The following is a 23,436-nucleotide window of genomic DNA, read 5'->3' on the forward strand; positions in this document are numbered from 1 at the left end:
AAGCTGTGAATCAAGGTTAACTGCATGTAGTAAGGGGTCTTAGAATATTTTATAGTGCCGCAAGTTGGCAGTTAATTCAAAATCACATAATTCGAAGTCCGATTTTTCCATCCCAGCAACTTCAAATTAACGACGTTTTACTACAAATGACAATGGCGCAAGATGTCAAATTATTCCTTTAAAATTATTTATCATTTTGACCAACCCTCTGACGCTCAGATACCCAGTTCACGTTGCTTCTGACCACCCTGTATACAAGAAAACATGAAGGTCTAAAAATACTGCCCTGTGGGATCCGCCCACTCTTAATCATTACAGGATCTGATAACACTGCACCTACTCTAATTCTCAGAGTTCTTTTTTCTAGGAATTTAGCTACCTATTGAACCACTATTTCATATAGTCCAGTAGCCGTCATTTTCATCGGTAATCTCCCATGATCTATGCTATGAAAAAGTCTTGGATAGGTCAATAGTGATACAAACCATTTGGCCTCCTGAATCTAAAGTATCTGCTCTATCTTGCTGGAATCTTACAAGCTGAGCTTCACTGGAATAACCTTTCCTAAATCTGAACTTCATTCTATCAAACCAGTTAGTAATTTTGCAAATGCATCTAATATGATCAGAAAGAATACTTTCCCAAAGCTTACAAACAACACATGCCAAGCTTGCAAATGAAAATTATATGCAAAAACAAGATATAAAAATCCACCAGATGAAATAATATAACAATATAAAGCATATTGTAGATGAATAATCAAAATGAAGAGAGAACTTAAAGAAAACATGTATTACTGTAATAAAAATGCAAAGGGAAATAGTAATGGACAAATGTGGCCTACAGTTAGGGATATTCTCAGAAAATCTACTAACTTTCAAGAGATCTCTGAATTGAAATTTGGAAATATTACTCATACTTCTAAGAGGTGTATATGTGATACTCTAGATCTGTATTATATGAAAGTGTTGCTGAACACAGTGGAAATTCTCCTGCCTCCAAAAGAAATTTCATTTCTTGAGAATTCACCTTGTCAGTCAATGTTCCTTAAACTGGCTAGAAACTGAAATTATGGGTATTATAAAATCCTTAAAGTACAAAAATAATGTCACCGATGATGGAATCAATAACATCTTTTTGAAAAAGTATGATGATCAGTTATTATCATTAATTGTCCCTTTGTTTAACATGTCATTAAAAAATGGAGTAGTACCAGACAAATGTAAAATTGCTAGGACTATACCAATTTTTAAAAGTAGGGATAGATCAGACCCAGGAAATTACAAACCAGCTGCATCTTTCCTTCCTTTGCAAAATTACTCGCGTCAGTAGTAAGATTAATGGATTACCTAACATCGTGTAATTTTTTCATTAAAAATCAATATGGCTTTCTTCCACATAGCAGCACTCAGTTATCTATGTTCTACATAGTTACTCGATACAAAATTCCCTTGATAACAATAAAATTGCGGCAGGCCTTTTCATCGACTTAGTGAGAGCATTTGTAACAGTTAATCATCTGCTCTTGTTGAATAAGTTAACAGCAGCAGGAATACAAGGAACAGCACATAGGTGGTTCCAAAGTTACTTAACACGTTGAGTGCCGAGCCGATTGTAGCACACTATTCCACTGGTGCCAGGCATGTATTTGAACAGTATTCCGCTGGTGCCAAAGCAATTGTACGCATCGTAGGCTGTTTATATAATCTTGGGATGTATTTATATGATGTACTAAGTACATTTTATCTCACCATACCAAGGTCATGTGTGACGCCATATGGTGTCACATCAATTTTTACGAAAGAAAAAAATATAGCGTGACGCCATATGGTGTCACAGAATTTTTTGACATGGAATGTGCAAGAAGTAAGTATAAATAACCACCTAATCGATTAGGTGGTTATTTATACTTACTTCTTGATTAAACATCGATACGGTCATGAAATGGACAACTTGTAATGGAATGTGCAATACGAATTTCAAATACGGGAGATTTATTTGCTAATTCAAATTTACTCAATATTTATGAAAACTTAGTAAAATGCAAAACAAGAACTTATATTACATTACATATTGTTGTGAACAGTTTTCTGATAACTCGAAACAATGAAAATATGAGTTTCGGCACGATTGGCAGGCAGTGACACTCGCATTGCAACATAAGCATTAGACTTTAAACACTAATTAACCTTTAGTCACTCTTTGTTGTGAAATGATTCAAAGCACTTCAGACAAAGGAAAGGTGTATCAGGACAGGTTGTGCATACAGTTGACCTGTTGGCACCCTTTTTGTGGCAAAAGCAGCAGCCTTTCCGCCCATGACCTTGCATAGTTGCTGATATCAGCTTCGACACCGACCTCGAACTTTCCTGCAATATTGTAAGGAAGAAATAAAAAATAATTTTATAATTAGTATTGATATCCTTCGGAAGTGCAATAATGTTGAACTTGATAACACTTACCTGGTACTTTTCTGTCCTTCCGTCTTGTTGGCTTCCCCAAGGTAGTGGTTCTCTCTCTTAGGAGTACGTCTAACAGGGTCTTTATTTAGACAAAGTTGAGTGTTGACCACATTCCTTCGAAACTCCGCAAGAGACATTTTCCTATGTCCAGTAACCCGTGTCTTATTGTACAGAAGCAGTGTATTTACAATGGCAGTACCAAAAAGAATGTCATCTGCAACTTTGTGGTACCATCGGATGGTTTTCCTCATTGCAGTGTGATACGAAGAAAGTGTGTCTGCAATATCTATTCCTCCTTTTGTTTTATTGAACGTTATTACCATTTTGCGGTTTAACCACACCTTCGTGTTTCCTGTTCTTTTTGCCCGTAGCAATTACATCATTAGAACATTTGGTTGACATAATCAGCACGTCCCTCTGATCTCTCCACTTCATCATTGTCAATCCATTTCCATTCTTCATTGCAATGAGTTCTCCCTTCTTAAGCTTTGCATTTACAACATCCTTTGGTAAACATTTTCGATTTTTTCTAAGTGTGCCAATAAAATATGTCTTAAGATCTAGTAGCACCTCAGCTAACTCAACTGATGAGTAATAGTTGTCGGTGCAGAGAAAGCGACCACTGTCCAGATATGGGTCCATAAGTTGCATTACAACTTGAGTAGCCATGCTCAGTGTATTCTGAGCATTCAAGGTACCTTTACCAGCGTACACTTTAGTTTTGTAGGTGTAGCCTGTGTCGTAGCTTAAATTGTTTAACACCGTACCTGTGTGTCTCACCAGGCATACGTTGCTGGAATGATAAACGACCCCTCCACGGAATCATTGATTCATCGACTACAAGTTTTTCACCTGGAGTTTTGACACTCTTGAAGTTCATATGCATTATATCTAACAGTGCGTGAATCTTGTGCAACTTTCCAGCTGAAGCATCGTTGGGATCAAAGTGCCAGAATCAAAGTAGTAACTGAAAACGATTTCTTGGCATTGCCTTACCAGATACACTATATCCATATACAGAAAACTGGCTCCAGTAATTTGATAACGAAGGCATTCTTACAAGACCCATCCACAATCTCAAACCCATAAAAACTTTCATTTCCTCCTTTGTAGTATCTACCCACTCCTTCAAACGACTAGACCGCTAATATGCATAGACGCTAGTGTTTGATTTGCATTGATATTAGTTTTTAGTACCATCAAATCAAGAACTTCGTCTGTTAGGAACAGTCGGGAAAATTCATATGGTGTGGCTGTAGAAGTATCAATTTGAAGATTTAGATGCTCCTGGCTTGTAAAGGACCGCAGGCATCATTGTTCACATGATTGTCTACACCATTTGCACCAGCACCGTACCCACCTATAATATCACTATCATCGTCTTCCGCAACATTCCATACATCCGTCATGCTGTCACTGTCACTGTCACTGCACTGCACTCATCACTAGCGTTATCTTCACTGCCATCAACACTTACAGTCATGGGAAAAAGTATACATACACCTTAAACGTTAAGCAATATTGTCGTTTGTAATTGACGCATTGTCCACAGGTCGCTAGAAATTTCATCACTTTCCTATATTTTGGTATTTCAAGAAACATGACTATGAATACGTACCGGAAATAACAATAGTACTTTGGAAATGTTTGTTTTAACAAGCATATCATCCAATAATTTTGAAATATAGACGCATAAAAAGTATTCGTACAGGTGTAAAATCTTCAGATCAAAAACCTTGATGACATCACTTGCAACGCAGGTAAGCAGTAAAGGTCACGTCTTTTACCAAGTCAGTTGTGCTTCAATCGTTGTAAACAACAAGTGATACAGTCTATCAGTAAGATGGGCCGCAAAATGAAAGAAACAACAGAAGAAGGGAGAATGATTATAATTCGGGTTCATAATTCCTGTAAATCTCTCTCGGAAGTATCTAAATTTGTGAAGAGACCAAAATCTACAATTCAGGGAATTATTGACAGGTATGGTGAGAGAAAATCTTTCAAAAATGCACGTAGATGTGGACATCCATGCACACTAGACGAACGAACTGAAAGACTAAACTTCAGGAAACTTAAGAAAAATCATAGAATCAGTGCTGCAAAACTGAGGTCTGAACTAGGAAATGATTTAAAACTTCATATCTGTGCTTCCATAATTCAAAAGGTTTTATATACGAATGACTATCATTGTAGAAATGCCAGGCGAAAACCTTTAATTACCCCAGCAAACAGGAAAAAATGACTACAGTATGCTACAGACTACAAACATGCTTCTCTAGAATTATGGTATCCAGTTATATTTACGGACGGAAGAAAAATTCACTACTTTTCAAGAACATTGCAAAAAGGGGCGGAGGAAAAAAGAACACAGAACTCGAAGAAAAAATCTTCTTCCTTCAGTGAAGCATGGTGGAGGTTGTTTAATGGTTTGGGGGTGCATGAGCTCAGCTGAAGTAGGTTCCTTAGAATTCATAGATGGAAAGGTGGACCGTAAATAATGTATTGAAGTTTTGAAGAAACGTCTAGTATCTAGTGCCGAAAAAATGGGACTTCTGGGTGATTATGTAGTCATGCAGGATAATGATCCAAACCATATGGCCCTGGATACGGGACTGTGGATTTTATAAAACACACCCACATATATGGAACACCCACCCACCAATCCCCGAATATGAATCCGATTGTGCGGAATTATCGTAAAGAGAGACTGGGCATAAGAAATATTTCATCAAAGCCAGCTTTGAAAATGGCTCTCTTGGAAGAATGTGGTAAGATTGACGCCACCTTCAACCCCAAGCTAGTTAATTCAATGCCTAGGCGGCTTGAGGCCATTGTAAAATCAAAAGGATTGCCAACAAATACTAAATATGCACTAAAATCAGTGGGGAATGGAAGTAAAACCGGACTGTACGAATACTTTTTATGAGTATGAAATCAAGGCATTTTCATTTATTTATGCATTAATGGCAGGGACATCCTTCAATTGTATGTTTTATGATGTATATGTCTTTACATAGTGTACAGAAAGCTAAGCTATTTATGTTATACAACGTACATGGCAATAAGTGTACTAAATAAAGTATTTTTTGTTTCAGTATTAAGTGTACAAATACTTTTTCCTATGACTGTACATCTTCCTCTCCATCAGAATCCATCAGTAATTCACAAATATCCACTTCACTATTCTTACCATTTCTACTAAGATTATTACCAATACCTTCCACTTTTTATATTTTTGCACAGCTATACAAACTGAGCGATAATACGTACGTAAACGAGGAATAAACAATGCCTGGCGCGCTTTCATTTATGAAAATGACCAGTGGCCAGTCAGTGACTTCGGAAGAATACTGTGGCGCCACCTGGTGGCACACAGTAAAAATACATAGCTGGAATAGACCCTGAAGTTTGTTCTTCACGTAGTACCAATTTTACGCGCATAGATGTCACACCTGATTATATAAGGCGCATCGCCTGAAACTCTACTGTGCCGCCATATCGCGTCACGCCAACTCCGATTTCAAGAACGGTGTGCTGCCATATGGCGTCATGCCATCTCAAATTTGAAGACCAGCGTGACGCCATATGGCGGCACGTGGCACCCAACGTGTTAATAACAAGAAATCAATATGTATGTTTGAATGATACAATCGGCCTAGAATCAACAGGTACATTTGATGTCCCTCAGGGGTCATTACTGGGACCAATACTCTTTCTGATATTTATAAACGATATAGGAAAACTGGCACTATTTGGTAAATTGCTGTTATTTTCAGATTATATTTTTGTTTTTATGAAGATGACACTGAAGAACAAATAATGGATAAACTACAAAGAGATTTAGATACCCTCCTACAATGGGTCACTGAAAACAGTCTTGAGTTTCTGAACACTACTTTATGATGGCTGTGGTCAGGTCAGGTACATCCTGCTACCATATGCGACAGTATACGGTACTACCTGCAACTGTCTAGCCGAAGGTTGGGCGGCCTGACAAACTAAGGGAGAACCAAGCACTATGGGCAGAGGAGTTCACCCTTAGGGGGCTTTTTGAAGCCTTTGTGTAGAAAATGATACATAAATTCATGAGGAAGCTGCTGCCTTGCAGATGTGGGAGGGGACTGCTCAAGACTAAGGGAGATAATCCTGACAGAAAATATTCTCTAACGTTAGGCCTAGCAAGTCAGTTGGAGAGTAATTGCAATCACTTTCAAGACAAATACGAGCTTCAGATCGAAGAACTTAAGACAACTACAACAGCTAGGTGCATTTGATGGCTTACAGCCTAAAATTTCACCAGCTACAAAACCCAAATCAAGACCAAGTTGCTGGATTGGAACCTTGAATATTCTAACTCTGACTAATAAAACTGAAGAAATAGTTTGATATGATGAAAAGGAGGAAAATTCTTATCATGGGGATGAGCGAAACCAAATGGAAGACAACGTAATTTTTTTTTTTTGCAAGTTGCTTTACATTGCACCGATACAGTTAGGTCTTATGGCGATGATGGGACAGGAAAGGGCTAGAAGTGGGAAGGAAGCAGCCGTGGCCTTATTTAAGGTACAGCCCGAACATTTGCCTGGTGTGAAAATGAGAAACCACGGAAAACCATCTTCAGAGCTGTATAGTGGGGCTCAAACCCACTATCTCCCAAATACTGGACACTGGCCGTACTTAAGCGACTGCAGGTATCGACCTCGGTACAACAGGAATAAGACACCTCTGTCTAGATATAAACTATACTGGCCTGGAAATAACTTGGAGTCAAGAAATGGAGTGGGCTTTATCAGTCACTACTGTTCCGCATTTAGGGCAGTCACCCAGGTGGCAGATTTCCTATCTGTTGTTTTCCTAGCTTTTTCTTAAATGATTGCAAAGAAATTGGAAATTTATTGAGCATCTCCTTTCTCCTTTGGTAAATTATTCCAATCCCTAACTCCCCTTCCTATAAACGAATATTTGCCCCAATTTGTTCTCTTGAATTCCAGCTTTACCTTCATATTGTGATCATTCCTACTTTTATGAAGACACCACTCAAACTTAATTTGTGTACTCATATCATGCCACGCCATCTCTCAACTGGCAGCTCAGAACATGCCACTTAGTCGAGCAGCTCGTCTCCTTTCTCCCAAGTCTTCCCAGTCAAAACTTTGTAACATTTTTGTAACACTACTCTTTGGTCGGAAATCACCCAGAACAAATCGAGCCACTTTTCTTTGGAATTTTTGTAGTTTTTTAATCAAGTAATCATGGTGAGGGTCCCATACGCTGGAACCATATTCTAGTTGGGGTTTTACTGGAGACTTATATGCCCTCTCCTTTACATCTTTACTAAAACCCCTAAATACCCTCATAACCATGTGCAGATATATGTACCCTATATTTACAATCATATTTATGTGATTACCCCAATGAAGATCTTTCCTTATATTAACACCTAGGTACTTACAATGATCCCCAAAAGGAACATTCACCCCATCAATGCAGTAATTAAAACTGAGAGGACTTTTTCTATTTGTGAAACTAACAAGCTTACTTTTAACCCCGTTTATCATCATACTATTGCCTACTGTCCATCTCACAACATTATCGAGACCATTTTGCTATTGCTCACAATCTTGTAACTTATTTATTACTCTGTACAGAATAACATCTTATGAAAACAGGCTTATCTTTGATTCCATTTCTTTACATATATCATCGATATATACAGTATAAGGGAATATAAAGGTCCATTAACACTGCCTTGAGGAATTCCCCTCTTAATTATTACAGAGTCAGATAAAACTTTGCCTACTCAAATTCATTGAGTTCTATTTTCTAGAAATGTAGCCACTCATTCAGTCACTCTTTTTTCTAATCCAATTGCACTCATTTTTGCCAATAGTCTCCCATGATCTACCCCATCTATAGCCTTATATAGGTCAACTGTGATACAGTCCATTTGACCTCCTGAATCCAGGATATCTGCTATATCTTGCTGGAATCCTACAAGATGAGCTTCAGTGGAATGGCCTTTCCTAAACCCAAACTGCCTTCTATCAAACCAGTTATTAATTTTGCAAATATGTGTAATATAATCCGAAAGAATGCTTTCCCAAATCTTGTATGTTGCATGTCAAACTGACTGGCCTGTAATTTTCAGCTTTATGTATATCACCCTTTCCTTTATACACAGGAGCTACTATAGCAACTCTCCTTTCATGCGAACAATAATCAAATAAATACTTCAGATGTGGTGCTATATCCCAACCCGTTGTCTTTAGTACATAGGTGGATCAAAAGGTTAGTTGCACTAACGCGCTGCAGCAGCGCGCTGTGTGTCGCAAACGTGGGCACAGCGGAGAAAGGGACAGACACTGCCCACCCGTCTGTTCGGCAGGTCGCTGAGGTGTCTCGTCTAGTATTCTGCGAATAGCGGCCAAATGCAATGGCGTGTCAACTGGACGTTCACTCCAAATATGAGGTGCGTTTGACAATCCGATTCCTATGGGCCAAAAGGAAGAATTGCATGGACATTCATCGTGAAATTAGTGTTGTGTATGGAGAGCAAGCCATTTCCCGGTAAGGTGTCATAAAGTGGTGTCAGCAATTCGAAGCTGGACGCACAGATAACACGGACAACATTCGCAAAGGCAGGCCTGCAACATCCAGGACCCGTGCAAAGGTCAACAGTGTGAATGTGATCATTAGACAGAACGGGCGCATTAAACTGAGAGAAATCGCGATGCAGCTGAACATGTCATATGGCAGTGTGTTGGCCATTGTTCACGAGGACCTTGGATATCGTAAGCTGTGTCAAAGATGGGTCCCACATCTTCTCACCGATGAGCACAAGGGACAATGTTTCCAATCCTCCCTGGCATTTTTGCAACGCTATGCTGTAGACGGCAACTTGTTTCTTCGTCACAGGCGACGAAACGTGGGTCCACCACTTCACCCCCGAAACGAAGTGAACATCAATGGAATGGGTGCACCCCTCATCACCACAACAAAAGAAGGCCAAGGTTCAACCTTCAGCCGGTAAGGTTATGGTGAAAGTGTTCTTTGACATGGAGGGTTTGCTGCACGTGGAATTCATGCCGAAAGGAACGACGATCAACGCGGCGTCATATTGTCAAACGTTGCACTGGTTCCGTAAAGCGATTAAAGAGAACCGCTGGTGTGATTTTGTTGCACGATAATGCAACACCTCACAAGGCCCGCCAAACTAGAGAACTGCTGCAGCGTTTCAAGTGGGAGGTCTGGCAACATCCACCCTACAGTCCCGACCTAGCGCCATGTGACTTTCATCTGTTCGGTAAGCTCAAAACAGAGTTCGGTGGTCGACGTTTCGAGACCGATGAGGAGGTGAGGCCGCTGTCTTCGAGTGGTTGCAGAACGCTGGAGGAAATTTCTATGCATCCGGCATCGACAAGTTGGTTGTGCGTTCGCAGAAATGTTTGGAGTCTCTTGGAAACTATGTGGAAAAGTGACGTTACAGTGTATGTCGTTATAGTCGTGTTGCTGTTGTATAGGTGGTGTAATAAATAGCCATAACTGGGAAGTGCAACTTATTTTCTGATCTGCTCTCATATATCCCCAGAAATCTTATCAATTCCAGCTGCTTTTCTAGTTATCAGTTTTTGTATCTTACTGTAAATGGCATTGTTATCGTAGGTAATTCAGTGTTAGTCACCTCCTCTATCTGGACATTATCCTTGTAACCAACAATCCTTACATACTGCTGACTGTATACTTCTGCCTTTTGAAGATCCTCGCATACACACTCCCCTTGCTCATTAATGACTCCTGGAATGTCCTTCTTGGAACCTGTTTCTGCCTTAAAGTACCTATACATACTCTTCCATTTTTCACTAAAATGTGTATGACCGCCCATTATGCTTGCCATCATGTAATCCTTAGCTGACTTCTTTGCTAAATTCAATTTCCTAGTAAGTTGCTACAATTTCTCCTTACTTCCACAGCCATTTCTAACTCTATTTCTTTCCAGCCTGCACCTCCTTCTTATTCTCTTTACTTCACTGTTATATTATAGTGGATCTTTACCATTCCTTACCACCTTTAAAGGTACAGACCTATTTTCATATTCCTCAACAATTGCTTTAAACACATGTAACCGTACGAATGTACGATCTCCAAATTTTTTAGTTAGGAAATTTTCCTAATATAGTTTGTAATATTGAAGTCATGAAAATCATGTAATTTTGTTCATTTATATGTAAAAACATAATATTATAAGAAGAATTTGTAATAGGGAATTTTGTATATATGTAACTTTAATTTGTATAAGAGTCTGTACATGGCATGGCAGCGTATTTTAGGTTGCTCAAGAATTGTGCAACACGGAAAACAGTGGCTATATCAGGATAGACGGTTGAAGTCAGTTGAAAGTGTTGCAACAAAGTGGCTTGGAAACCCATAGTACGGCAGGAAGTATAGGCTGAAGATTGAAGTGGATCAATGTGGATGTACGTGAGTAGACGTTCGATGTCACATCAGACGCACGATAGCCAATACGAGGGCTCTGTTTTAAGCAAGGTTGGGTTGACTGAGTGATGCGTGAAGAAGTGCCTGTGAGAGCGTTGCTACCAGTAAACTTTTCGGGACGCTATAACCACGTGTAGCAAGCCTATATAAGTATGTACGCGTGTGCGGCAAGTCATTCTGATTCTGTTTGTGTTTCTCATTCGGACCGGTGCATGGAAGCTACATACTTTGCACGGTTTACTATGTGATGTTCTATTGTTCTTGAGTATCCATTACGGAGTGAGGACTGTATAATCGCAGATGCTAACGAGTTTCCGGCTTTCCAGTGGCCGTTCTGTAAAAGACACTACTAAGTGTTTGTTACTCAAACTCTGTATAATAATTAGGCCTATACTATAATTCTTCTATAAGATAATGTACAGTGGATGTGGTGGTGCATACTGAATCTACATTAAAATTATATGGACTGTATAATCACAGATGCTAACGAGTTTCCGGCTTTCTGGTGGCCGTTCTGTAAAAGACGCTACTAAGTGTTTGTTACTCAAACTGTGTATAATAATTAGGCCTATATTATAATTCTTCTATAAGATAATGTACAGTGGATGTGGTGGTGCATACTGAATCTACATTATAATTATATGCCTCGCGGACCATTTTGTAGAGCTTGAAGAGCTCTACATTTCTTGGTAAAGGAATTCATCGCCGGCCGAGCATGCAGTTTCAGTTGGAGAAATGTGAGACATCACACTGACCTGTGCGGCAATCGGGAAGGACTCAAGGCGTCGATGAAGAAGTGTGTAAATAAGGTTAGGGATGCTCTTCTTAAAGAAGGTTGCATCCGTACGTAGAGAAAGTCGTCGTACTTTTCTTTACCAGATTAGGATTTTCTTCTTAACAGTAGAGAGTGCAGTGGGACTCATACCTGGAGGTATGTTAAGAAATGTATATATTGATGGTTTGTAGATGTTTGTAATATGCCTTTATAAACGGCAAACACGAGTAGGTCTCGTCAAGTAATGATTTTTGTTGGTCGTAGTTGTTCGTAATTTGCCTTTGTAAATGGTAAACACGAGTAGGTCTCGTCAAGTAATGATTTTTGTTGGTCGTAGTTGTTTGTAATTTGCCTTTGTAAATGGCAAACACGAGTAGATCTCGTCAAGTAATGATTTTTTTTGTTGGTGGTTTTTAGTTGTCTATATATTTGCCCTTTATAAATGGCGAACAGGAGTTGGTCTCATCAAGTGATGATTATTGTGGTATTTGTCATATATATTTTTTATTATTTTGGAGGTAATACATTGTAGCGCAGGACTAATTCCAACTTGATGGAAACGTAGCCGAAGTGTTTATTACTTGCTTATTCTTTGAAAAATACGACATGCTTGTCGTTATTTATTAATCCCGCAGCAGACATTATACATTGTGGATGTGTATGGCTTAGTAACAGAATATAGTGAGGTGGTTGTTTTTGTTTTTTTGTACAGTTATGACATGTGGTAAGATTCCACGGTGATGATGCCATTGTGCTAATGTATTTAAGGTTAGGAAGTGACAGTCTTCATATCCGTAGGATAATCAATTTGAAGTTTGGCCTTCAGAATTGTGTACAGTTGTGGTATATAGTTCGTAGATATGGTTTATGTATGTTTATATTAGGCTCATCACGTGATGATAATTGTTGGTTTTTGTTTTGTTTTATTTTGTTTTGTTTTGGGGAGTAAACTGATGTAGTGAAACTTGTGGTAAATCTTTTATAAGTGGAGTGAGGAAAAACCTGGCAGGCTACCTAAAGTTAATTTCAGGTGTAAATAGCAACAGGTAAGGTTGTAAAGTAAGTCTGGAGCCTTGTTAGCCTGATGACCGTCGTTTTGGCAGAGGGTTGCTTGTTGCTCTACAGAATTAATTATTCCTGCAGGTGTTTTGCAGGTGGTGCCCAATCTTGTTATTTATACAGTACTTATCTTAGTCACCATTTATTCATTTGATAATTTCAATAGCTTGCAGATGTTACACATCCCAGAGTCTGTTTAAATTTTTTTAACCGTTTTCCACCGATGATAGTTACTTTTTAAAAACTTCCTCATGCCTGTTTTATCAGCCATATGGTACTGCCTAATAATCCTCATTTTAAATCCTTCCTTTCACATTCATTTTTGACAACGACAAAAACCGCTTTGTGATCACTAATACCATTTATTACTTCGGTTTCTCTATAGAGCTCATCTGGTTTTACCAGCACCACATCCAGAATATTCTTCCCTCTAGTTGGTTCCATCACTTTCTGAATCAGCTGCCCTTCCCATATTGACTTATTTGCCATTTGTTGTTCAGCTTTCTGTCAATTGCATTACCTTCCCAACTGACATTTGGTAAATTGAGATCACCTGCTACTATCACATTCCTCTCCATATCGCTTCCCACATAGCTGATTTTCTTATCAAATAATTCTGAATCAGCATCAGCGCTACCCTGTACACTCCAAAGACATCAAGTTGCCTATTATCTTTAGAGATGAGCCCTACACATAGAATTTCATGTTTGTCATCTTTAACTTTTCATAGCTTACAAATTCTTCTTTCACCAGAATGAATACTCCCCCTCCTACCATTCCTATCCTATCTCTATTCCTATCCTATACACACTCCAGTTCTGTGAGAATATTTCTGCATCCATTATATCATTTCTCAGCCATGATTCAACTCCTATTACAATATCTCGTAAGTATAGGCCTATAGCTATTAAATTACTTAATTCTATTCCTTTCTTTACAATACTTCTACAGTTCAGCACTAACATTTTAATGTCATCCCTACTTGACTTCCATTTCCCTGTACACTTCTCACCGCTCCCTAGGCCACCCCATTTCCCTGAATGTACCTCTCTATAACACCTTTAAACAAATTTCCTAACTGATATGTACCACTGTGGTTTAAGTGAAGGCCATCTGAGCGCAGATCCCTATCTCCTATACTTCATAAAGAACTTGATGTTTGTAGCCAGATTGAATTTGTCAGTGATGGAATAATTAAAGTGTCGGTAAATTGGAATGGAGACAAATATCATATAATCCAGGTCTATGCTCCACAATCAGGATGTTCAAATGAAGAAAAAGAAGCCTTCCTGTCCAACTTGGAAGAACATATGGATTGTGCAAATTTGGTAGTAATGGAAGATTTTATCCTCAGATTGGATCGGACAGATTGGGCTATGAATCCTCCCTGGGTTCTCATAGAATGGGGAATAGGCCGACATAGGGCGAACATCTTCTAGATCTTTGTATGAGGAACAATATGGTTGTAAGTAACACTTGGTTCAAGAAAATGGACACACATAAGATCACAAGATATAGTTAGGACAATCAATATGGATTTATATACTTGCCACCCAAAAAGTTTGGAAGATTGTAAATTATGTCAAAGTAATTCCTAGTGAAAATTTGAATGGAGACCACAGGCTGTTGGTTGCAGATATCACAAAGAGAAGACCTCCTAAAGTCTACAACAAAAGAACACCGAAAATAAAAACTTGTAGACTTTCTGAACCAAGGGTGAAGGTAATGTTTCGAGAAAATGTTTGGAAGATGTTACCAAAATAAGATCTAAGATCTGCAAATGAGGAAAGGGATAACCTGAGGAGAGTATTGGTGAAGACAGCTGAGAGAGTATTTGGAAGGCAGAGCCAAATAAGAAAATCCAAAGAAACAACATGGTGGAATGAGGATATAAAAGCTGCTGTCAAAGCTAGAAATGGTGCAAGAAAAGCTTTGTACCGTGCTAGAGTATGAGGAAATCCAAGTGAAATCGAGGATAAACTATTATTTTATTAAGAAAATAGATTACAGGTCAAAAGAATAGTTCACATTGAGAAATGGCAATGCAAAGAAGATCTTGCCAATAAATAGGGTAAGGCAAATACAAGAAGCTCCTATATAGCAGTGTTAAATACAAAAGAAGTGATAATAGCACTATCCATACAGCAGAGCTTCCAAACGGAGAGGTAACTAGAAATGAAAATGAAATATTACAGGAGTTCAGTAGATATTTCAATCACTTACTGAACTGTAATACAACTTACAATACACAAGATGACCCTCTAAACCCTATAAATTATAATCTGGAAAGTTTTACCTGGCTGGAAGTGGAGTCAGAAATATGTAAAATGAAAAACAACATGTCTGCAGGATTGGACGAGTTCAGTGTGGACATGATCAAAGCACTTGGAGAACCTGGAATACAATGGTTGTACAGAGTACTAAATAAAATTTGGGAAAATGAAATCCCCAGTGACTGGAGGCAAGGAGTGATTATTCCACTATTTAAGAATCTCATGGGTTAAAAATATATGAGACCATCCTGGGGAGAAAAATCAAAAAATTTGTTGAACCTAAACTTGAGGAAGAACAACATTACTTTAGAGTGAACAGATCAATGCTAGACCTAATTTTTTTGGCAAGAATGCTCTTTGAAAAATACTGCGATAAGAATAGAACAGTTATAGTTGTATTCTTGGAAATTGAGAAAGCATATGATCATGTACCACGTAAGCACATATGGGAATGTCTGAGAGGTAAAGAAGTGCCAGATGAGATTATAGCTTGAGTAAAACAACTATAATACCAATATAAATGGTCCATTATTGGATATTATAAATTTTCCAGCTAACGCATTCCTGGTTACCAGCGTTATGCCCTCGTGTGCTAGGTTGGCCTCATCAGTTGGTACCTAGCACACCTACCAAGACGCTGACTAGTGCATACCGTGGAGGCCACTGCGTAGGCTACTTGGAGCCACCGGTAGTGCCAATGCACTATGAGAGACTTTGTCTCTTTACCAAAAATTGATGCCTGCTTGGCTATCAGATGATATATCAGTATAAATGGTCCGTTATTGGGCAATATCAATTTTCCAGCTAACTCATTCCTGGTTACCAGCGTTTCGCCCTTGTGTGCTATATGTGAAATATTTTGTTACGGGAATACTCGCATGGGCTACACATGTAGCCCACAATTTTATTTCCGTTTTGATTGAATGCATTGTTACTTGTTTCATTTTTTTAGTCTTAAATTAATTATTGTTCATTTATAATATGTTCTATTTCTATTTCAAGCTTCTTCTGAGATTTTGCAGACCGTTATTGCACAGTTAGTTATACTATGTACTTCACTATCAGCATTACCACTTTGTTCGCTATCTGAAGTAGACTGGTCACCATTTTCACTAAAATCGTTATCCACTTCCTCAGCATCAGAGTGAAGCCATTACAAAATCTTCTTCACCATCATCACTGTCATCCTGTGGAACTTCATCATCGTCACTCTTTTCGTCCAACCACTGTCAGATAATATCTCATGGTTAGCAGCCATAGTGACGCCAGCACCTGTGCGGGCTACAGACGTTGCCCACTCAACTTTATAACACTGACTTGAACATGGGCCCAACCTCTAAGACATGCAATCGCACACTAAATGGCCACAGGATTAACAGGAAGGAAGGTATCTGAAACCGCACTTCTCTACCACCTCCCCACTGCAACTATCACAGAAAAGAAAATGGCTGGGCTACAGAGGTAGCCCACACGAGTGTTGGAGGGTTAACCATCAATTGTAAAGCCAAAATTATTGTAAAGGGAAGTTTCTCCCTTGAGCTAATAGCTTATTGGGACAATACTCAGAATAGGTAAATAACAAATAAATAATAATATGATAACATGACATAACATGACATCATTGAAATCTGAGCCCTAGTCATCATCATATTTCCATTTATATTGTTATGAATGACAAATGTAGCATATGTTAATGTAAAAGTAAGGTAGAAACACTTTACTGTAGAATATATAGAAACACAAAAAGGATGTCAATAATAAGTATTTACCTTTAATCTCCACAGATACCCATGGTGAACTGTTATGGCAAGGAAACTGGATTGCCTTCATGGATAACCTGCTGCAGATGATTATTTTAGCCCTCGATTCTCGCAGCCTCTATGTGCCAACATACATCAAGGAAGTGTCCATAAATACCTATGAACATCAAAAACATTTGACAGCATTTACAGAAGATAGTGGTAACGTAGGTAGGCTATCAATTTTGATATAATATAGATCTAAATGCATGACATACAAGGAGAGATAGTTAATATCTAAATAATAATAATAATAATAATAATAATAATAATAATAATAATAATAATACAATAAAACTTGCTCACAGTGAAACTTGAATAAAGTGGAAACTTGTCCACTAGGGAAATTTTTCTTGGTTCCGGCGAAGTGCACGGCGTTATAATGTTCTTACTTTTGTATAATGCGGAATCTCCTCAAAAACTGAAATAGGTAATGAAATAATTCTTTAAAATCCACTTGCACAATGCAGAAAACATTAGGAACTGATTTAGTCCTACATACAATATTTGTACATTTCTGGTGATGGTATGACCAGTGTCATTGTTTGGACAAACTGATGCATGCATTTGGCCATCCCGGCCATCAGTTACACCTGCCATTCTATTTCTTCACCCAGCCACTTCAGGAATTTCCATGAGGGAAAGGCCAGTATCCATCTTCTATGAAAAACAAGTGCTGTAGCTGAACAGGGAAGATGATCAAGACTCTAACGAGATTTTCAGAATAGATCATTAACAAAGATAAGGAGGCGGGTGTACTGCCAAACAGTTGGTTACCGTGTTCGAAGAAGTGAAGACAAACTGATTGTCATGGCTAAATCTTATGTAGTTTACAAATTTAACATAACTAGAAAAATCTTAAACAAAAAAAGCAAACTAAACAATTATGAAAAAGATTAAGTCATGACTATTTCTGAATTCACACTCAACAATAACTCTTTTTTCATTCAATAGTAAAATATATCAACAAAACGGACTCCCTATGGGAGCACTAGCCTCTGGAATAATAAAAGAAAAATATATGGACCACCTAGAAAAACATAAAATACTAAATAATAATAAAGGATTAGTACTACAGCTTAGATTCATTGAGGACATATTTATTATAACAGAGAACAAAATTAACAACAGTACCGGTACCAAAATTCTAGATGAAATAAATAATTTAGACCCACATATAAAATTTACCCTAGAAACAGAAAACAATAAAAAAATCAGTTTTTTAGATCTAACAGTAGAAAGAAAAATGAACAGTTATCTTATCAAATACTAGCTGATGTGCCCGTGTTTCACCATGGAATGAGCAGGCGGCAGACAGTCGTGAACACTCCTCCGCCATATTTCGTTAAGTTTGCATACCGCTCATTCCAACCAGCACCTCAGAGTGGGGAAAATTTAGTTGGAATGCTATGATGAACCAGTGTGTTACGTTCCACTAGTTATCAGAAAATTTACGAAACAGAGGAATGGCATGCTAAAAAAACAAAACTTATCTAACTCCCCAGCTACTTCCTGTCAGTATTCATGCAGGCTGTTTTACTCGGGACACAGCAGTATTCCCATCTATCGGCGATGAATGGCAGCAAAAGAGACAAAGCACATCACAACAAACAATGGTCAGTGTAATATTATTATTGATCAATTTTATGACCTTTTGATATTGTAGGCCTTCACATTTAGTTTCCTTCTGTCTTTGTGATATGAGGGCACCTAATGTAAAAAGTGTTCTTACTTCTCTCATAACTCCCTCTTGTCTTATTCTTCAAGGAATACTTCAAGGATTTTTTCTCATTTTTATTATTATCTTCACAATTTTCCTTGTCGATATTGTACCAGTAACAGACGCACACTTAATCACACGCATGATTGAGGATGAGAAGTCGCAGGGCGTGTGCGGTCTTAGAGCAGGTGAGGGTACAGAGAGGGAATTGCAGTTGAATAAGTATTCCATAGTAGGCCACACTAACTTTTATTACTGTTGGCAAATGTAAATAAATTCCCTGTGATATCATGAAATCCTTGTCAAATGGAACTTGCATACCACCAAAATTTTATATTTGAAAGCAAATAAAGTTTATTCTTGACGTTTGAATTCTGCTGATGATTGACAGTTATAATAGAATGGTCCAAGATCATTCTTGAAGTTTCAAGCAAACACTCAATTCAAAACTATAACAAATTAAATAAAGTTCCTTCTTGGAATAATTAATCAGTTTGACTTATTATGAAACTTGTAGCGTTGATTCAAGACTACGCGTACCGTACACAATATGTTGTTGTATGTTGTTTATTCAGCCCGAAGGCTGGTTTGATCCTCCACAGCTATGTCAACAGCTGTCATAGATACATTAGGCATCTCTGAAGAGGCGTACTAGGGAAATGAGGAATAAGGTAGTTTCCCATTGCTTTCCTCGAGCGTACACAATAAATAATAAAAATAATAAAATAATAATATTGACACTCATAAAATAATACTGACTAAAATGAAATGAACTCGGAAAATAATAAAAATAACAAGGTAGCGTCGGATATACATCAAAACTTGAAATTGTGACGAATAACTTGTCAGATACTCCATGGAATAACTTATAGTCCTAAAAATGACAACTAAGAAAGGTTTGTGGAAGGTGCGAATCCCTATGAGGTCCATGGGAAGGTATGACGTTATGGGGGAGAAAAGGTTCACAAGAATCACCCTCTAACATAACTATATTTAAAATATCAAATAAAAAATTACAAGAAACAAAGTTAAATGACAGAGAGGCTGATACTTAACACATTTGACAAACGGATACAATTACGAATCCAAAAACACTAATGAATGGATTCTTGATTTTTTAAAAACAGGTGAGACTTGAAATTACAAACAGCGGGAATCTAGGGCAAACTCAGACACATTGAATTTAAAACCTTGAAAATGACATTAAGCAAGAAAATACTGAAATGTGAAGGAATAAATTAAATCAAACGAAATCAGAAAACACTGAAATTAACAAGCAAATAGCACTTACCACGGAAAGCTGGAGTTCCTGAGGGGAACTCCTCGAGTGCAACCATGCTCAAGGATGGTCAGATGGAATAGACTCCGCCTAATCGCCTCCCGCACGCGAAGCGGGCTAAGGCCGGAAATTGACAAATCACAATCTACCAATGGGACTCTGTTCCACTAGATTCCTGATCTTTTCGCCAATACAATTGCATGACAATATCTGGTCATTTCCTGGCCTACTGATGTGAGAGGAATTACATCACCTGTTTCAACATCGGTAACCACACATGCGGTATAGGGAGTCTCAAAATTAAAGCACCTTACATATTTCAAATGTTACAAAATTACATCTTGATATACAGATCACTAAATCACTCTTGCAATGTTAACGATAAAGTTCATAAGTCCCATTCTTGAGGTTTTCCTAATTTACATCCTTTTCTAGTTACATAAAATTTGAATACAAAACTCACTCCAAAATACTTCATAAAATTTGACTACAACATTCATTCCAAAATACTTCTTGCATTTCAAGTTACATAAAATTTGAATACAACCATTCCTTCAAAATACTTCTTGCATCTTGCATCTTGCAATGTTCATAATGTCCAAAGATATTAATAAACAGTATAATAAAAGATTTTCAAATAAAGGCAACACACAATGCTTAGTTCCAGCTCTCCGTCCCACCACAGATTACAAAAATAAATGAAGTTCACTCTTGAAGTTCTAAATTGAATGCTCTATTCAAAAATTATCATAAATTAATTAGAGTTCACTCTTGAAAATAATTAATCAGTTTCACTTATTATGAAAATAAATAAAGTTCACTCTTAAGGTTCTTAATTGAATGCCCATTTAAAAATTATCATAAATTAATTAGAGTCCATTCTTGAGGTAAGAAGTAAAATTGATATTACTCAAGTTCTAATTCACTGGAAATATATCTGATGAAATGGCTAAGTCTCGATCGCATTCTATAAATGTCCAAACTTCTTTCCACTCATTACCAAGTTTGTTTGATCTTTGGAGTAGCTCTGGTAAGACTTAATATTACACTGGCTTTACATGTAAAATTGACTTATTTGTAAAATTGAAAGTCACTTGAGAAATTGAAAGTAACTTGGGAACTGAAAGTTAAATTGGAAGTCACAGTTCATAAAGTTTGAACCTTTAAGTTGTTTTCTGGATCTTGAAGTTGCTGGCTCCGTCTGACTGCGTCCTCACAGCCCCAGAGTACCATGTATCCACCGACGACCAGGAACACCATCACCATATGTCCCCCAACAGTCTGATACACCATCACCACCGAAGCTACCACGTTCCCACGATGGAAGTTCACACGATGATATGGGTGGTGAAGTCTATGTATGTGGCGTGAAATTGCTCATGCCACTTGGTGTGTTATAACACTGTTGGTTTGTTATTAACAAGTGTAATGTCATAGGGAAGTTTCACTTGTGATATTTAAAGCAAGGTTCCACTTAACAATGCAATCGAACCATCACTGTCCAACTGCACAAGTTCGATACTCTGCATGTACTGTGTTCCCGACTGTGAGTTTTAATACAGTTCGAGAATTCTAAACCGAGTCTGTACCTTCTATCTCACACATGATAATGCCGTAATGTTCAATTACACTGTCTGTGTTCTCTCACATAAAATAATGGGCATGTAATATTCAAGAAACAGTCTACTGCCAATCTCGCACTTAAAGTATTGATGCTCAGTTCCATAGTCTATGTTCCCTTACGTGAAATAATGGGCAGTAATTTTAAGAAACAGAGTCTTAAATAGCTGGTCACTTGCAGAAGTTCAAATGCATAAACCTGTTTCATTAAACTGTAAGTTATGTTGTTTACTGACATTTCTGTAGCACACGGCACAAAAATAATATGTTGCATTGAACAAAGTATAACACTTGTGTTTTCAAGCAAGCAATGTAATTTGTTAAAGTGTCTAAATGCTACAACATTTAAATAAGTTCTTTAGAAGTGGACAAAAAATTTAGAGTATAAAGTTACACTGCTGTCACAGTCAAAGTTCTCATCTAGGCCGTGCTTTGCTGACACTGAATTTGAAGTTGCAGATGTTTGGAGCTTGGTACTCCATGCACTAAGTCAAAGCATACTTGCCAGTACTACATCTTGCAGCAGTCTCTGCTGTTGGTTGCTGTATGCTGTTGAGTCTCCAGGCTGGCCTTTTATACAAAAACTTGACCCTCAGCATGAACGTCATGGATATCACCCAATTTTTTAACATCTTAGTATCTCCATAAATAATGTAGCTATCTGCTTGAAATTTGAGTACAGGGTATTTGTTATTGCCAGCTACACAATCCCATTGTCCATTTGCTGTTATCACATCAGGAAGTGAAGATATAAAAAGGCTTCTAGACCATTCCTTCTGGCGTGCAGACCACGTGTTCGGTGACGTCACGGTCGTGCCTTGGCAAGCTGCAGCCAAGCTTGCTAGAGCATGCTTTGTATCACAGACTACAATGTGCACAATTTAAACTTATGAAACAGGCTCTGCTGTCTCCAGTTCAATTACGGGCAATTGCAAGTGTAACCTGATGGTTCTTATTTCAATATGGACCAATGACCATGTGGTTTTATACCTTAAGACAATCACGACAGAAAAAATCACCAGTGAACACAAGTGAACAGTACTTCCATGTTAGCAATGCTCGGCATTGATATGGACTGAGCAACAAAAGTCTAAATTCATTAATTATGTTATCATAGTCAGTATGGTAAAACTGTATTAAGACATAAATGATAGGAAATTTAATTCTGTATAACTTCAGTTATATAGTATTTATTGATAGACCATTAATAACATAGATATTTGAGAATTACATTTTAGGCCTCCCCCTAAACTACCATTTTACTCAGCGTGAATATATTTATAGCCTAGATTGTAGTGCCTCATTGCCCATCTTTACATACCGATTTTCATTAAATTTTCATCAGCCATTTTCTTGTGATACCCGTACATAGCCTACATACAGATAGACAAGCAGACAGACAGACAGACTGAGATGACAGAAAATTTCACAGTGCATTTCCTTGCTACTGTGCACACGAGGGATACAAAAACACCCTTTTCTTCAAATTCTGAGCAATGTAGTGTCAAAACTCTTATTATATATAGGGTGTTAGGGGTATACCTGCAGATATTTCTTCTAGCAATAGAGAACGATGTGATGAACCACTATATGTCAAACTTTTAGTAATCCTCAGAAGTTATTTTTGAGAGCCAAGAGATACGATGTTTTTAGAATAGGTAGTATGCCTTGTTCTTGTGAATGAATAGCTTACCTTTGAGAACAGGCGAGTCATGCACCATCCGTGCCAAACTGGTTTCTGTTTATGTTTACGAGCAAATGTACTACTGTAACAGCTGAACGCTACCTGTGCAATGCACGAGATGTTACATAACATACTTGTCAAACTGGCATTATGTTTAAGAGCAACTGAACTATGATAACAGCTGAAGGCGGCTACTACAGTAGTGTATGCCATGTTACATTACATTCTCGCCAGACTGGTTTAGTTGTTAGTATTTCGTTTCCGTCTTAGGG

At 37.9% G+C, this 23,436-nt stretch overlaps 1 protein-coding gene across 1 annotated transcript in view; it reads left to right on the forward strand.

The window, feature by feature from the left end:
• LOC136883498 (fatty acid synthase) overlaps nucleotides 1-23,436 on the forward strand; it is a 703,772-nt gene that overhangs the window by 366,374 nt on the left and 313,962 nt on the right. Inside the window, exon 18 of the mRNA XM_067155848.2 lies at nucleotides 16,847-17,032. Within this exon, the coding sequence (XP_067011949.2) occupies nucleotides 16,847-17,032 (186 nt within the window). The remainder of the gene's footprint in view (nucleotides 1-16,846; nucleotides 17,033-23,436) is intronic.

Source organism: Anabrus simplex, chromosome 11 (genome assembly GCF_040414725.1).
Source record: "Anabrus simplex isolate iqAnaSimp1 chromosome 11, ASM4041472v1, whole genome shotgun sequence".
NCBI classification, from domain to species: Eukaryota; Metazoa; Arthropoda; class Insecta; order Orthoptera; family Tettigoniidae; genus Anabrus; species Anabrus simplex.